This window comes from Manis pentadactyla, chromosome X, assembly GCF_030020395.1.
Source record: "Manis pentadactyla isolate mManPen7 chromosome X, mManPen7.hap1, whole genome shotgun sequence".
NCBI lineage: Eukaryota > Metazoa > Chordata > Mammalia > Pholidota > Manidae > Manis > Manis pentadactyla.
Genome location: NC_080038.1, coordinates 146,007,773 through 146,022,591, shown reverse-complemented (window position 1 = coordinate 146,022,591; position 14,819 = coordinate 146,007,773). Strand labels below are relative to the sequence as shown.

At 56.6% G+C, this 14,819-nt stretch overlaps 2 protein-coding genes and 1 long non-coding RNA gene across 9 annotated transcripts; 2 read left to right on the top strand and 1 right to left on the bottom strand.

Moving 5' to 3' along the window:
* Window positions 1-1,032: 1,032 nt before the first annotated feature.
* On the bottom strand, window positions 1,033-2,096 carry LOC118913325 (uncharacterized). Its single transcript, XR_005025158.2, has 2 exons — window positions 1,976-2,096; window positions 1,033-1,758 (listed from the first exon to the last, which is right to left on the bottom strand). It is a non-coding gene; the product is annotated as an uncharacterized LOC118913325 (long non-coding RNA).
* Window positions 1,812-8,502, top strand: RENBP (renin binding protein). 7 transcript variants are annotated; one of them, XM_036887180.2, is made up of 11 exons: window positions 1,812-1,934; window positions 2,550-2,659; window positions 2,809-2,884; window positions 3,080-3,155; window positions 3,338-3,510; window positions 3,984-4,208; window positions 4,702-4,783; window positions 4,890-5,065; window positions 5,734-5,865; window positions 8,175-8,262; window positions 8,358-8,502. In XM_036887180.2, the coding sequence occupies exons 1-11, from the start codon at window positions 1,827-1,829 to the stop codon at window positions 8,483-8,485; spliced, it is 1,374 nt and encodes a 457-aa protein (XP_036743075.2). In that variant the 5' UTR covers window positions 1,812-1,826; the 3' UTR covers window positions 8,486-8,502. The 7 variants fall into 7 exon arrangements, with proteins under 7 accessions (XP_036743075.2, XP_036743077.2, XP_057351859.1 ...); XM_036887184.2 differs by lacking the exon at window positions 1,812-1,934 and adding an exon at window positions 2,062-2,080; XM_036887181.2 differs by lacking the exon at window positions 1,812-1,934 and adding an exon at window positions 2,089-2,273.
* Window positions 8,503-8,687: 185 nt separating this feature from the next.
* NAA10 (N-alpha-acetyltransferase 10, NatA catalytic subunit) lies at window positions 8,688-13,629 on the top strand. Its single transcript, XM_036887226.2, has 8 exons — window positions 8,688-8,910; window positions 9,357-9,455; window positions 9,910-9,968; window positions 10,789-10,834; window positions 10,908-11,023; window positions 11,222-11,266; window positions 12,555-12,639; window positions 13,311-13,629. Exons 1-8 carry the CDS (start codon window positions 8,890-8,892, stop codon window positions 13,545-13,547), a joined length of 708 nt encoding a protein of 235 aa, XP_036743121.1. The 5' UTR covers window positions 8,688-8,889; the 3' UTR covers window positions 13,548-13,629.
* The last annotated feature ends 1,190 nt before the right edge of the window (window positions 13,630-14,819 follow it).

Genomic DNA, 14,819 nt, shown 5'->3' with positions numbered 1-14,819 from the left:
GTAGCCCCCACATCTGGTGCTCAGCAGGCGCTACAAGAGTAAATTATCTTAATCTGGCTCTCTTGTCCTCAAGCCAGGTTCCCAAAGAGGAGTGGAACTTCTATTGAATTGTGATAGTCCCACTGTTAGGTGGGTGTTATAGCCAGGATTAGATGGCTGGCATTAGTGCTTAGTGCCAGCCAGCCAGGAGGCCCAGAGGGGAGGGCTCAGTGCCAGCATGTCTTGGCGCCAGGTGGGCAGAGGGGAGCAGCAGCACATGGGGTGGTGGGTGTTGGGGCACTAGACCACTTCATCAGCATGCCACACTTCAATTCCCCTGCACCCACCCCTCTGCTACCAAAAGCTGCCGCCTCTGCTCTGCCCTATAAGTGCACCTGCCTGGGTGGTACAAACTGATTGGTGAGGGGAAGGCCCAGTCCGATTTCATCTCTCGTGGGTGAGCTCCTTCCCCCTGCTGTCTCCTGCCTGCTTCCTCTGCTTGGTTCGTGGAAAGCAGAGTCCTGCTGATTTTAACCCTGGGAGCCTCTGCCCTGTCTTCCCACCCTACCAACTCTAACCTGAGTCTGTTGGCTTAATAGGGGCAGTGGGAAGGCACATGTCCTTCAGATAGGAGTGGTAGGACAAGGGTTAACGGGTGCTGCGTGGAGCTGGCCCCAAAAGGGGAGGACCCTGTGCAGATCTGCCAGGTATGTGACACATGGTTCCATGTAACACATCTTCCCACCCACTCTGCTGTCCCTATGCTCACCTGCCTCAAGGGGACCTGCATGGTACTCCAGAAGGCAAGGGCCATGCCAGCAGCGTCTTGGAACTGATCTAAAACTACAGGCCTCCAGTCCGAGCACGCCACTCCTCAGCCTCCTAGAGAGAGCTGCCCGTGGAGAGGAACGGCCCCAGTTCTCCACGTTGGGAGTGGCCGAGGTCCTGTCCAACGGACCCAGGGCCAGGCCGCCGACCTGTAGTAACCTTAGAACCTTCTACATGCTGAGGTTCATCCTTTGCTAGGCATGAGGAGAACAGAGTGCAAGGAAGGCAGGGCAAAGGTTGCCCTTTATAAATAATGACAGGCATCTGGGCAGTGTGGGTAGATAACGAGCCCGGCTGGACCGAAAGCCTCGACCCTGCCCCTGAGCATGAGCAAGGCGGAGAGTGGAGGCAACACAGCAGCTACAATGCACAGCTTCGCACAGGCCGGGAGGTCAGACTCATTCCCAAGCATCACAAAGGGGAATTCTGTGGGGTTGGGAGGACCAGCTGGCAGCAGGAACTCCGCCCACCAAGCAGCCATTGGAAGGAAGGCGGCAGCCACTGTGACATCAAAGACCAGAGAACAGCAGTGGGGGGCTGTGGTACAGCACCATGCCCGAGAGGGTTGGAGCTGCACCGATGAGGCAGAGGCCCAGTTACACTGTTGGGCTGCAATCCATCCTTGCCAACAAAAGGATGACTAACTCAGAAGTCCAAACCTCCAGAGCTACGCCAGGAAGCCAGGGGCCTCAGGCAGGGAAAGTAGGGGGCAATTCAGCCAGCTTTCCTTGAAACACCGGATCAGGTCAGGCAGTCACAGAGCCACCCAAGATCTACATGCTGGAAGACAGGCCTGGACGACTTGGGGGCCTGAGGGCACAGAGGTCCTGGGACACCCACTCTGACCTGCACAGTCACTGTCTGGTTTTCGAGCTGTGTCACTTGAGTGAAGAAATCAGCAGCAATGGCCAGCCGCTGGTTGCTGACAGAGAAGCTGATTTGTCAGAGAGCCTATGGGGTCAAGGGTCACAGGGGCCTCTGGATTCAGGCATTTCCAACTGTCCCCTCTTCTGTGGCCCATGACTGTGCTGGGCCCACCGCCCACCCCAACAGGCCCTCTCCAACCACCACCACTACGGCCCCTCTCGGGGCTCAGTTCAAGGGCGGAGAACCGTGGCTTGTCCGGGGTAAGGCGGTCCAACGTCCCCACAACATCCTGCCAGCTCACCCAGCATTTCCCACCACATCTTGAGGGAAGGGCGCCCAGCACTGGCCATCGCGGGGCTCTGCTGGACTCTGCCGCGCGAGGGTCGCAGCGGGGACCACCTTAGGGGTGAGGCTAGAGCGCGGGGGCGGAGATGCGCGGCCGCCAAACTCCGCCCCCGGGGTCTGGCGGAACCTCCGGGAGTGGAGTTGGGGGAGGGGTTAGGGCGCGCCTGGGTCAGCTGAGTGACAGTCACGGGATCCCGACCAGCAATCTCTGGTATCCTGGAGGAGGAAAGTGCAGGGGTCTCGTAGTGTGGCAGGCCAGTGGTGGGGCCCCTCGGGGGGGGGTTGTTCTGTGGAGGTCTCTGGAAACGGTGGAGTCAGTCCTGAGGCTGGTCCCAGGCCAGAGCGCAGACCAGCACAGGGGTGGGGGAACCCTAAGGGCTGGCTCCCCAGGCCTGGAATCTTAGGGGAGATGACTCAGGTGGCCCTGGTGGTGACCTAGGTCACAGAGGAGCCCAATGAGGAGGCTGGGACCCTGGGAAGACGGGGAGACCTGTGGGGGAGCTGTGCCTCCAAGTCCTGAACTCCCCCAGGACATGGAGAAGGAGCAGGAGAACCTGCAGGCGTGGAAGGAACGTGTGGGGCAGGAGCTGGACCGTGTGGTGGCTTTCTGGACGGAGCACTCACATGACCAGGAGCATGGGTATCCTGCACTTTCAGCAGGGTTTTTGCCTCTCCTGACCCCCCGCCTCACTCTCAGACAACTCTGATCTGCTGGACCCAGTGGAGCAGTGGGCCCGTGGTGGGTGGGTGCAAGGCCCCTTCCTGGCCTCACTAACTGGTGTCCCACAGGGGCTTCTTTACCTGCCTCGGCCGCGATGGGCAGGTGTATGACGACCTCAAGTATGTCTGGCTGCAGGGGAGGCAGGTAGGGATGTGCCCAGGCTTGTGGGTCTCCCAGGGCGGAAGTCAAAGTCACGCTGGCCTGTCATACCTGGGCACGCACACACAAGGCCTATCATCTCATCTCTACCTCCCATGACGGGCACTTAGGACTCACCCACATCCCAGCGCCGAGGACGCCACTGCTCCTTACTTCCATGTTCCTTCTGCTCCCCCACAGGTGTGGATGTATTGTCACCTGTACCGCAAGTTTGAGCGCTTCCGCCGCTCTGAGCTTCTGGATTCAGCCAAAGCAGGTGCGCCCTCCCTGCCCCCATCTCCCCAGAAGCACCTCCAAGTTTACTCAGTAGTGCGTGTCTGCCTAGTTTCCGGATGGGTCTAGAAGCAGCAAAGAGCCTGGAGACACTCAGGTGGAGAGGAAGGGGGAGGTGGGAGTGGCCTCATCTGAGTTCTAGCATGCCAACTTCCCAACCACCAGGTGGCGAGTTTTTGCTGCGTTTTGCCCGAGTGGCACCTCCTCGGAAGAAGTGTGCCTTTGTGCTAACACGAGATGGCCGCCCAGTCAAGGTGCAGCGGACCATCTTCAGCGAGTGTTTCTACACCATGGCCATGAACGAGCTGTGGAAGGTGACAAGGGAAGAGCGGTATCAGGTGCGTGGGAGGAAGGCTGCCCTGTGAGTGTCTGTGCCCTCGCCTGTGCTTGACATGGTCTCCTGATGCATTCCTGCTCCATGTGTGAGCCCCCTCTGCAGGCTGCATCTGTTGTCAGTGTCAGTCCTCCCCCTGGGCCCTCATGGTCCCAGGGCTGCTGGCAGTGTCCACCCCCCGTTATTGTGCTATATTATCACTGTGTGTCTACCAGGATTGCACCCCAAAAGTCTCCTTCATCTTTGAGCATCCCTGCACCCCTACAGCGGCCCTGGGCAGAGAGGGACCAATCCACCATGGCCCCCAGCAGCCAGCCTAGGGCCAGGCACAGAGCAGGCCCTCGGTGAAGGTGTCCTATGAGTGCGAGGGGGAACACAGCTCTCCCACCCCAGAGCTGAGTCCTGGGGCCCCTGCAGGCTAGGACCTGGGTCAGGACACAGCCTCCACCCGGATCTTGCCCCTCTCCCCCTCCCCAGATTGAAGCGGTGGAGATGATGGATGAGATCGTGCACTGGGTGCGGGAGGACCCGTCGGAGCTGGGCAGGTCCTGGCTCTCGGGGACCCCGGCCTCGGAGTCCATGGCGGTGCCCATGATGCTGCTCAACCTAGTGGACCAGCTTGGGGAGGCGGCCGAGGAGCTGGCGCGCAGCTATGCGGAGCTTGGGGACTGGTGTGCTCAGAGGATTCTGCAGCACGTCCAGGTGGGGGGCAGGAGGCACCTCCTCCATCCACACCCAGCCCTGAGCTGGGCCCCAGTGGCCCCCTGTACAGACCAGGAGACACGGAGGCCTGGCCGGGGTGACATGCAGCCCAGACCCCAGGGAAGGTGGAGGGCCCTGGGGGAGCTGGGGGGTGCCCGGGGTAGGAGGGAGGGTGCCAGAGCCCCAGGCACATCAGAGAGCAGGAAAGCCGGCCAGGCCAAGTCCTCCAGGAATCTGTGGCCAGCCCAGCCTGCCCGGTCTCCATCCCCATTCAGTGTGACTCCATTTCCACCTGGGGGTGAGGAGCTAGGCCTGAAGCAAGGGTCAGAGGCTCTCCAGGCCCTTGGAAGTGAATTGGCCTCTCCTCAAACCCCCCGTTGAGTCAGGTCCACCCAAACCTGCAGGTCATGGAGGGAGGGAGTGTGGGAGGGTGTTTCTGCTTGGATGGTTGGGCTGAAGGCAGAATTGTTTTCTCCCATTCCTCCCTTGGCAGAGGGGTGGGCAGGCTGTGCTGGAGAATGTATCCGAAGATGGTGAGGAGCTGTCTGGGTGTCTGGGGAGACACCAGAACCCAGGTGAGGCACAGGGCGGGCGGGCTGGGGTCTGTCCTGGAGGGGAGCACTCAGCCTTGGGGCCTGGGCTTCAGATTTGCTGCCTGCCTTAACCCCGTGCCCTCACCAGGCCATGCACTGGAAGCAGGCTGGTTCCTGCTTCGTCATGCCATCCGGAAAGGTGACCCTGAACTTCGATCCCACGTTATCAACAAGTTCCTGTTGTTGCCTTTCCGCTCTGGATGGGACCCTGACCATGGAGGCCTCTTCTATTTCCAGGATGCTGATGGCCTCTGCCCCACTCAGGTGGGAATGTGCCCAGGGCCATGTGGTACTTGCTTGTCCAAGGCTTTTAGCCCTGGGAGGTAGGTGGGTACTGTCATCACCCATTTCACAGAGAGGGACCCAGGACTCAGAGCAATGAACTTGCCCAGCATGACCCCAGTGGTAAGGTCGTGACTTCTGTGCCAGTGGTCCTCAACTTATGTGCATAGGGAGGCCATTAGGGAACATGCACATGGCTGATGTGGAGACACGTGTCCCATTCATCTTTGAAAGGCTCTCCTGGCAATTCTAAGGCAGCAGCAGCAAGAGCAGATTTGCACCCTTATGTCTGCTGCCTCTGTGTCTTGATCCTACTGATATGAAGAGGGTGACTGACCCTGCCGCCAGCAGGATCTGAGTGGCCAAGGGGCTTTTTATGGACTTGCAAGATAGACAGGGTTTGAGTTCCAGGGTTAAAGGGGAGCCTACCCCATGCTTGCCCCTTGGAAGGGAGCAACTTGGGGTGATTCCAGGTCAGGAATCCAGTTCCATTGTGAGGGCTGTTCAGACCCCAGAGACATCTATCCCATGATTAAGTTCCAGATGCTTGGAGTGTGAGCCAGGACCTGAAGGATGGGGGTGACTTTCCTGCTTAGAGGGGTGGCAGAGTGTGGGACCTAGGTCTCTTAGACACCCACCTTTGCTCTCAGCTGGAGTGGGCCATGAAGCTCTGGTGGCCACACAGTGAAGCCATGATCGCCTTCCTCATGGGCTATAGTGACAGTGGGGACCCTGCTTTGCTGCACCTCTTCTTCCAAGTTGCCGAGTACACCTTCCACCAGGTAAGTGCTGCTTCCTGGTCCACAGCCCTCTGTGGGCTCAGTGGGGATTTAGAAGAGATAGTAAGCCACCATTCTGCCACAGGCTGTCCTGGGTTGCAGGAAGAGGCTGGGCAGGGATGGGGAGGCTCGACTTGCCGCCCCTTCTTCCACCTTACTGGGCATGGTCCCTCAGCTGGTCTGGGAGTTCCTGGAGGTCTGGGCCCTGGCACCCTCTGTTCATTCAATAAAGTGCCCCCTGCCTCCCTGGACCTCACTTCAGTAGTGGGGGTGGGGGGCAGACTATAAACAAGTAAACATATAGATGGTGATGAGAGCTATGGAAATAAAGCAAGGCCAGGGGCCTGGGGGCTAGGGGGCGGGAACAAAGGCATAAGGGGAGTGTTCTGCACAGAGGAGTCATCTTGTCTAATGTAGGTTTTACTGGGTGCTGGGGCTTTCGAAGGGAAGGCTGTAGGGCACAGGGAAAAGGCAGACAGGAGGCTGTAGCTGTCATTCTGGCTGGTGCGGGTAGGCTTAGCTTGGGCTAGAGGCTGCAGTGCGCAGAGGGGTCAGAGTGTCATCGACTGGGAGAGGTCTGGGTTGGCCGCAACCATTTGAGTGTTGTAAGAAGATGGATGATGCTTTGAGCCATGGGGTAAAGTCAGCTTTTGAGTACAGAATAAGGAAAGAGGGAATGGGAGGGCCCAGCAAAGGAGACAAGAATTAGCTGTGAGTAGGAGGGAAGCCAGGGATCCCCCAGAGGCTAAAGTGCTATGAGCAGTGTTGAGCTGTACCAGCTGCTGCCGAGGGGACACTTCAGGTGCTGAGCTTGGAGGTGAATGAAGATTCCTAATGTGCTTCTAAAGCCACAACTCACTCCATCTGTAATGCCCAGTACAGGGGGGACTATAAGAAGGACATCTTATTCTGGAGTCTGTGGGCTTCAAAGTCTGCTAGAAAATGACATCTTTATTTTCATGAATCTCTAACTCAACCCAGCATTTGCTTCCATTATGAACAAAGGCACTGAACCACCGTGCTATTAGCAGCGAGCAACTTTGTCACCAATAGAAGTCTCAAATGTCTTCGTACTACACTAAAATGAGAGGCATCTCCAAGTATCACATATGCTCATCACTATTTCCAAACACAGGGGTCATGAGACCCAGGCTCTATCTTTTTACTGAATGTATTCATAAAGAACATGTGTTAAGAGGCCATCAGTTCTAACTGCATTAAGTGAAACTTAAGGAATATGTTTTAATGGCACTGAACAATTACAAGAGTTATAGTCAACAAGTAAATCATTATGCATTGACCAGCATAACAATATAAAAAGCAAAAAGTCAGATATCCATGGAAAAAGTGGACAGGAAACAATTCTTCACTATCTTCCCATGTCAGATCAAGTAGTTGAAAAGTAAGGACATGGATGATGTCACTAGAAAGATAGAATGAACAGAAACAGAACTAGTTTTATCCCCTATGGTGAAGAGTACACCAAGTCATAGGCCCTAATTTAAAAAGACACTTTGACAGTGGACTTTGATGTCATTGATTTCCTGTGTGATCTTTCTGAGAAGGGGCTCTGTTGAAGTCTCTATCAGGAGGAAAGAGAAGGGCCTAGGCTCTAAGGTTTATCCTTGAGGCTTCTGAAAGGAACTGACAAACCTGCATGGGACAGGTGCCCATTGGGATGTGATGCGGGCAGGAGAGAAGGAAGGATTGCAGAATTGGTAAACAAAGCTGCTGGCCAGGGGCAGGCTTCAGGTTGCTTTGAGGGAGGAGGAGACGTGTTTAGAACACCCTGCCAGCAGGGCAGGAGTCAAATCTCAGTGCTGGATGTCTATAATCCAAGGGAGTCGCTTGTTGCACAGTTACATGACAGGTCAGCACTCCATCAGGATTCTTTATTTCTTTAAACCAATTTTATTGAAGTACAATTTATGTACACTTAAATGTATCCTTGTTAAGTGTTCACTGAGATAGGACAATTTGTCCATCTGTGTATCCACCAGCAGCAATCCAGATAAAGTTTCTATCATCCCCAAGCAGGGTTCTTGTTGCAACCGGCAGCCTGACGCCACTTCTAGCAGTGGGTTATGTAGCTACAGACTCCCACCCCCTGCAGAAGAGGAAAAGGGAAAGCCCCTCTCTTCCCAGTTTGTCCAGGACGTGGCGTTGGGTTTAAGAGCACAGATTACGGGACCACATTACCTGGTGTCACCCCAGGCTGTGCCCGCGGGTAATGGTGCAGTGGGGACGGTGAGCGCCTTGTGGCTTCTGGGCGGCTCCTGCAGGCGCTGGCTGTCACTGTCTCGTTATTTCAGTTTCGTGATCCCGAGTACGGGGAATGGTTTGGCTACCTGAACCGAGAGGGTAAGGTCGCCCTCACTATCAAGGGGGGTCCTTTCAAAGGTGAGTGGGAGACAGGTCAGGGCCGCAGGGGTGCGGGGCACTAGGCTGCCCCCTTGGCCCTCCCTCCCAACCTGCTGTCCCGCCTTTCCCCACAGGCTGCTTCCACGTGCCGCGGTGCCTTGCCATGTGTGAGGAGATGCTGGACGCCCTGCTGAGCCGCCTGGCCCCGGCACCCGGCACCCGGTCCCCACCCGCTGTCCCCGCCCGCCAAGGCGCGAAATAAAGTTGATCCCGCTCCAGTGCCGCTGTGCGCGCTTCTGTGTCGCGGGAGGAGGGGGATGTTCGCCTTCAGGCCAGCCCCGCGGGGACGTTCGCCCGGCCATTGGCCCGCTCCGCGGACAGGCCTCACCCAGCACTGACCTGCCTTGAGGATTGGCCGAGCAGCTGAGAAGGCAGGCCTGGCACCGTGCACTTCCGCTCGGTGTCTGGGCGGGGTGCGCACCGCCCCTTCCGCCGCCGCCGCCCCCGCGAGCCCGGGCCGGGCTCAGTCCCAGCCCCAGCCCAGCCCAGCTCCAGTCTCAGTCGCAGCCCCAGCCCTGGCCAGGTCACCCCAGCGTCGTCTCGGAGCGCGGCGGCAGCTGACTGCGCGTTCACGACCCGCTGGGAGCCGCAAGCCCCGCCGTCGTTATGAACATCCGCAATGCAAGGGTGAGGAGCCGGGACGGGAGGCTGTCCGCGCCGCGTGGGTGCAGGGCCAGGTGGCCGCGTGCGCCCCGGCCCGGCAGCCCCGCGTGCCTGCGACCGTCGTGCACAAAGAGGCGAAGGGCACTGTCCCCGTGGGTCTGGAGCTACCTGAAGAGACGGCCGGGGGAGCTCGGGGCATGGTGCGGGGCTGGAAATCCCTTCTGTGCGGGGTGTCGGGGCTCCTTCGGGTGGTGTCCGGAAGCCTCCTGACTGGCGCTCATGTTCATTCCTAAAACAGACAATTCCTGCACAGCAGCTGTGGGCCAGTCCTGTGCAAAGACAGATAGTCACAGCCGTGCGGGGTGGGAGGGTGCCCCTAAGTAGACAGAGTGGGATTCTAACATGACTGAGGCCTACTCAGTCAGCCCAGTCCCCTCCTGGCCGCATTCCACTGCCCTCCACCTCTGCAGCCAGAGGACCTAATGAACATGCAGCACTGCAACCTCCTGTGCCTCCCCGAGAACTACCAGATGAAATACTACTTCTACCACGGCCTGTCCTGGCCCCAGGTGCGCAGCTGTGGCACTGGGGCATGGGGGAAACCAGGCGGGAGAAAATCCAACTTGGCTTGGCTTGGGAGGAAGGGACAAGGTGGTAAAGAGCCCCAGGGTTGGTGGGGAGGCGCATATGGGTGAGTGGCTACCCCGTGTTTTCGGCTGAATGGGGTGGGGCTGGGCAGGAGTGAATGGAAAGGAGATGCCTGAACAGGGCTGAGAAAAAGGCAGGATTCCCACCTGTGTCTGTCCTCTTCCGAGCTAAGGACATGGGACAGAGTGTGGTGGGGGGAAACCAAACCCCTTAGCCTAGAGAGGTCAGGAGCTGTCATTAACCCCCCACTTGACCTGCTTCTGTCATGCACACAGCAAGAGGCAAGCGGTGGGTGGGACCAGATGTCTGCCCGGGGCTCCTCCAGCTCTGACAAGGAAGCTGTATTCTGAGTTCTTTCTCCTCTATGTCACCCAGCTCTCTTACATCGCAGAGGATGAGAATGGGAAGATTGTGGGGTATGTCCTGGCCAAAATGTGAGTCGCCAAGGAGGGAGACAGAAGCTGGATGCCAGAGCTGGGGGGGGACTTTGAGGGGGGGACTCACACGACCCGCATCTGGTGGATGCTGCCTGGGTTGGTGGCTTTCTTTGTCTTTTTTCAAATTAATTAATAGACCTTTTTTTCACCTTCAGGTTTATAGAAGAGTTAAGTGGAAAATACAGAATCCCATATAACCCCTCCCCTCTCCCCCCTAGTTCCCTCTTATTATTAACATCTCTGTGGTCCCGTTGTTACAACTGATGAATCAGTATTGATACCTGGTTATAAAGTCCATAGTTCACACTGTTTCATTATTGATGTTGTACGTTCTGTGGGATTGGAGAAACGTTTTAATGACATGAATCCACTATTATAGTACCTTACAGAGTAGTTTCACTGCTCCAAAAATCCTCTGTGCTCTTTCATCCCTCTTCTCTCCCACCCCGTGGCAACCACTGATCTATTTAAGGTGTCCATAGTTTTGCCTTTTCCAGAATGTCCTGTTTGGAATCATAAGGTATGGAGCCCTTTCAGACTGGCTTCTTTCACTTCATCATATGCTTTGAAGTCTCCTTCATGTCTTTTCGTGGCTTGATGGTTTGTTGCTTTTTAGCACTGAGTATCAATATTCCATTGTATTCTGTTGATACTACACGTGGGGTTTTGAGAGTCCCAGCTCTACCCTAGCCCAGGTCTTGGGGGACTTTGGGGCCACCAGAGGAATTTGTGTTCCTACTGTGCTCACACACCTGTGTGTGTGTGGCTGCATCTGTACCAGGCTCTTTCTAGCCTCTCTTCTTTCTTCTTGCTCTAGGGAAGAGGATCCGGATGACGTGCCCCATGGACATATCACCTCACTGGTGCGTAGAGCCCACCCAGGCTCAGGCGGGGGCCAGTTGGGGCAGCCCTTGAGATCCCCCTTTCTCCCACCAGGCTGTGAAGCGTTCCCACCGGCGCCTTGGACTGGCTCAGAAGCTGATGGACCAGGCCTCCCGAGCCATGATAGAGAACTTCAATGCCAAATACGTCTCTCTGCATGTCAGGAAGAGGTGGAAGCCAGGGCTGAGGGAAGGGTGGGGGGAGACAGAGATATGTGTTGATATGGGTCCTGAGGTGCCCTGGCTTTGGAGAGGATCCTGGAAGTGGGATTAGTGGGGAGTGGGGACTAGGAAGAGGGGCAGGATCTGGATATGCTATCCCTGCTTGGCCAAGTCTGTGCAGCTCAGCAGCGCCTTGTTCCCCTGCAGTAACCGGGCCGCCCTGCACCTCTATTCCAACACCCTCAACTTTCAGTAAGTAGATTGAAATTTTTCTAATGGAGTGGGGTGGTCCCAGGTCTGGCACATTGAGGTGGCTGAGAGGCCTCAGCTGCCTTCCAGGTAGAAGGGCAGGGGCAGCTAGAGGAAAGAGCTGGAGTCATCTGAGATGGTGAGCAAGCTGTGGACTCCACACATTGCCAGGCTGCCTCCTTCCCTCTCAGTGGTGACAGCCCCTGTCTGCTGTAGTCGCCTCAGGAGGATGGGTGATGTGTCCTGCTGGGTGGGGGGGCAATCACTGGATGCCGGCTGGAGCTAGGTAAAGGGCAGCATGGCAAGGAGCACACAGGCCTTTCAGTGAAGGTCCAGGAGTAGAGGTAAGGGCACAGGATATGAGCACAAGCTGGGGAGCAGGACTCGACCGGGCACACAGAAGCATCTGAGCGGGAGTAGAAGAAAGGAGAATGTGGTGCTACAGAACCCTAAGCACGTTCAGACAAGAAAGGCCGTTGGCAAAAGCAGTGGAGGGATCTGGAGCCCTGGGTGTCCTAGTGGATGAAGGCAGGTTTGCCCAAAGAAGTGGGAGTCTTGTGTGCCCCACACAGGGCAGAGAAGGCCTGGTAGGGAAGTGATGCACCTAGTATATGGTAGCAAAAGCTGCTGGAAAGTGAGGCTGGGGTGGAGAAGAGCCCACTGGGACAGCACTCAGCTTTAGTTTGATTTTTTGGGTGATGGGGAGGGACTGTCTAAGAAAGACCATGGCCTCTGGGCTGGGCTTTCGAGGAAAGATCTTTGACCCAGATGCTGGTGGTCAACAAGTCCAGGGTCTTAGGACTGGCAAGGCCTCATCAAGTCTAGTTCCCCTCCCAGTGGCATGGCCCCAAGTCTGCCCATACACCTCCCAGTGCAGGCATGGCCCCTGAGCTTCTCAGGCCAAGGGCCATGCTCTCTGGCAATGACTGCCAGCAGCAGAGGCCACAGCACCCATCCTCTCCTGCTAGGCATAGGGACTGGCCATGTACGCTCAGTAAGTGCCAGGGAGCAGGGCAGGCAGGGGGAGAAGGGATGGCTAAGTTCAGGCTGTCAGCTCACAAGAAATCATAGACAGCACCTTGGTAGCCAGGTTAGAGGTGCCAGATGGTGGCAAGACCCAGGTGGCACACTTTCTGCTTACTGCTGGAGAGAGCAGAGGGAAGGCCACATTGGAAAATGGGGCTTGATGTCTCCGAAAGGGTCCTCTGGTGGGGAATGACACCCTGCCTCACTAACATATGACAGTTTGCCCTCTGATTTCGGTCCCTCCTCTCCACTCCGTGCCCCCCAGGATCAGTGAAGTGGAGCCCAAATACTATGCAGATGGGGAAGATGCATATGCAATGAAGCGGGATCTCACCCAGATGGCTGATGAGGTAAGAGTCCAGTGGGGCCAAGGGCTGCAGCCCTCACAGAAGAAGAAAAGCAAAGCAAGTAGGGGAGGCCCTGCTGGAGGGACCAAGACAGTAGGAGGCCCGTGATGGCCCAAGGCAAGAGGGACCAGGAGCCATGGCCCTCTTCATCTCAGTGTCCTCAACTGTCAGCTGGGGAGCTGGGCCTTGACAGGGCTTTAAAGGAAGCCATCACCCCAGGAGTCCATTCTCTGAGGAAGAAGCCTGTACCACCCAGGCATGATGTGAAAGGTGAGAGAGGAGGCCCCTGGATACGCTGAGAGCTGGGGCCCAGGGAGAGCCATGGCCTGCCCCGAGGCTCAGGGGTAAGACAAAACTGGGCTGAGGAGTACGTCAAGGCCCTGTCCAGGGCTCCTCAGTGGGCAGTGCTGTCCAAATGGCTTTGCAGCAGCCACTGTGAGGGAGGCAGGAGCATCCTCACTTTACAGGAGAAGAAACTGAGGCCCAGAGAGGACAGAGCCAGGACCGAACCCCGGTCTCCTGACTCACTCCTGTGATCCCTGCCCTGACTCTTCTGCCTCTCATTTTGCCTGCTCCCCTTTCCCCTAGCTTGGGTGGTGGGAGAGGGCCTACCTGGTCTGCGGGCTTAGGCCCTCTTTTCTTCCTCCTACTTCTCCCTGGGTTCCTGGGGGCAGCTAAGGCGGCACTTGGAGCTGAAGGAAAAGGGCAGGCACATGGTGCTGGGCTCCACTGAGAACAAGGCGGAGAGCAAGGGCAACTCACTTCCAAGCTCGGGAGAGGCCTGTCGTGAGGAGAAGGGCCTGGCCGCTGAGGACAGTGGTGGTGACAGCAAGGACGTCAGCGAGGTCAGCGAGACCACTGAGAGCACTGACATCAAGGACAGCTCAGAGGCCTCTGACTCGGCCTCCTAGAGCCTGTGTGTTCCTCTCCCCACCCTGACCTGCCTGTCCTATCCTCACCCATGAAGTTTTACAATAAACTTCACCCAGTGGCCTTGGGGAGTTTGCATGTGTGCGTGTGCACATTCAGGGAGACGGGGAGCATGTGTGCCTCTTTCCAGCCCCTCTGTGTCCCTGTGGATGTGGAGCTCACAGCCTTTGGGCACAGTGTATCCTGCCGAGGCCAAGTCGAAGGGAAGAGTTTTGTTAGGACTTTGGAGGGGAGGCTTCTATGTCTGATGGCTTTCAGGATCTTTGGGCCCAGGGGAGGGAGACCCTGGAGTTCTGGGAACCATCCCTGCCATGGAGGTAGATGCTCTGACCGCTGAGCTCTGCTCTGCCACTGTCTTGCTGGGCTCCATATGTGTTAAGTCCAAACGCTTATTGGGCTTATCTACTGATGTCCTCCTATATGGGTAATGGCCCAACGAGCTACTCAGTTGCTCAAGCCCTGGTAACTGTACTCCCCTCCCATCTGAAAGGACAGCAAGTCATGTGTGTTCAACCACCATAATACCCTTTGAATCTACTCCCTAACATAAGCCTTAATTTGAAAATAATAGACTTTATTTTTAGTAGTTTTGGATTTACAAAACTGAGCAGATAGAGTTCCCATGTACCCCTTCCCCATCAGTTTCCCCCCCCATTATTAACATTGCACATTAAATGTTGCATTTGTTACAATCTATAAGTCAATATTTATACATTACTGTTAACTATTGTCTAGGGCTTACATTTCCTTTGTGTTGTAGGTTTTTTGGACTTTGACAAATGCATGTCATTTCATGCAGAATATAGGCTTTCCGTTTTTCATGGCTTCACTCCAACCCTAAAATTTGCTCCTGTTCTTGGCCTCCCTGACGCTTCCCTTTCCTCTGGCTGCGCCGCCACTTGATGCTTCCAGTCCCTGAGCGGGCTCTGCCTGGGCCGCCCACCTCCCAGCGGAGCTCAGCACTCCTGAACTGTCACTGTACTTCAAGCGCCGGCTGCTGGAGACCGCACGCTGCTTTCCCAGCAGGCTGAATAATTCGCCTCCGGGTCCTGGAGCTCGGTTCTCTTTTGCTGGCGCCTGCCACGTGACTAACAGGCGGCCGGGAAACCTGAAGCCGTAGGGCGGGGCGAAAGTGTGTAGGCGTGCGCCAGCCCGTTCTCAGGTTTGAGTGAGGCTGTTGCGGGCTCGCTGTAAAAGCCTCGCCTTGCCTCGCCCTCCCCACTCCTGGCGTCAGTCCCTTTACTACGCAAGCC

Excerpts from the sequence above, each read along its gene's own strand:
- NAA10 (XM_036887226.2), top strand. The coding sequence starts at position 8,890 with ATGAACATCCGCAATGCAAGG. Across the intron at positions 10,835-10,907 it reads ATGGACATATCACCTCACTG|GCTGTGAAGCGTTCCCACCG; the intron begins GTGCGTAGAGCC and ends TTCTCCCACCAG. Across the intron at positions 11,024-11,221 it reads TCTCTGCATGTCAGGAAGAG|TAACCGGGCCGCCCTGCACC; the intron begins GTGGAAGCCAGG and ends GTTCCCCTGCAG.
- RENBP (XM_036887181.2), top strand. The coding sequence starts at position 2,106 with ATGCGCGGCCGCCAAACTCCGCCCCCGGGGTCTGGCGGAACCTCCGGG. Across the intron at positions 2,274-2,549 it reads GGGGTCTCGTAGTGTGGCAG|GACATGGAGAAGGAGCAGGA; the intron begins GCCAGTGGTGGG and ends GAACTCCCCCAG. Across the intron at positions 2,885-3,079 it reads TCTGGCTGCAGGGGAGGCAG|GTGTGGATGTATTGTCACCT; the intron begins GTAGGGATGTGC and ends GCTCCCCCACAG.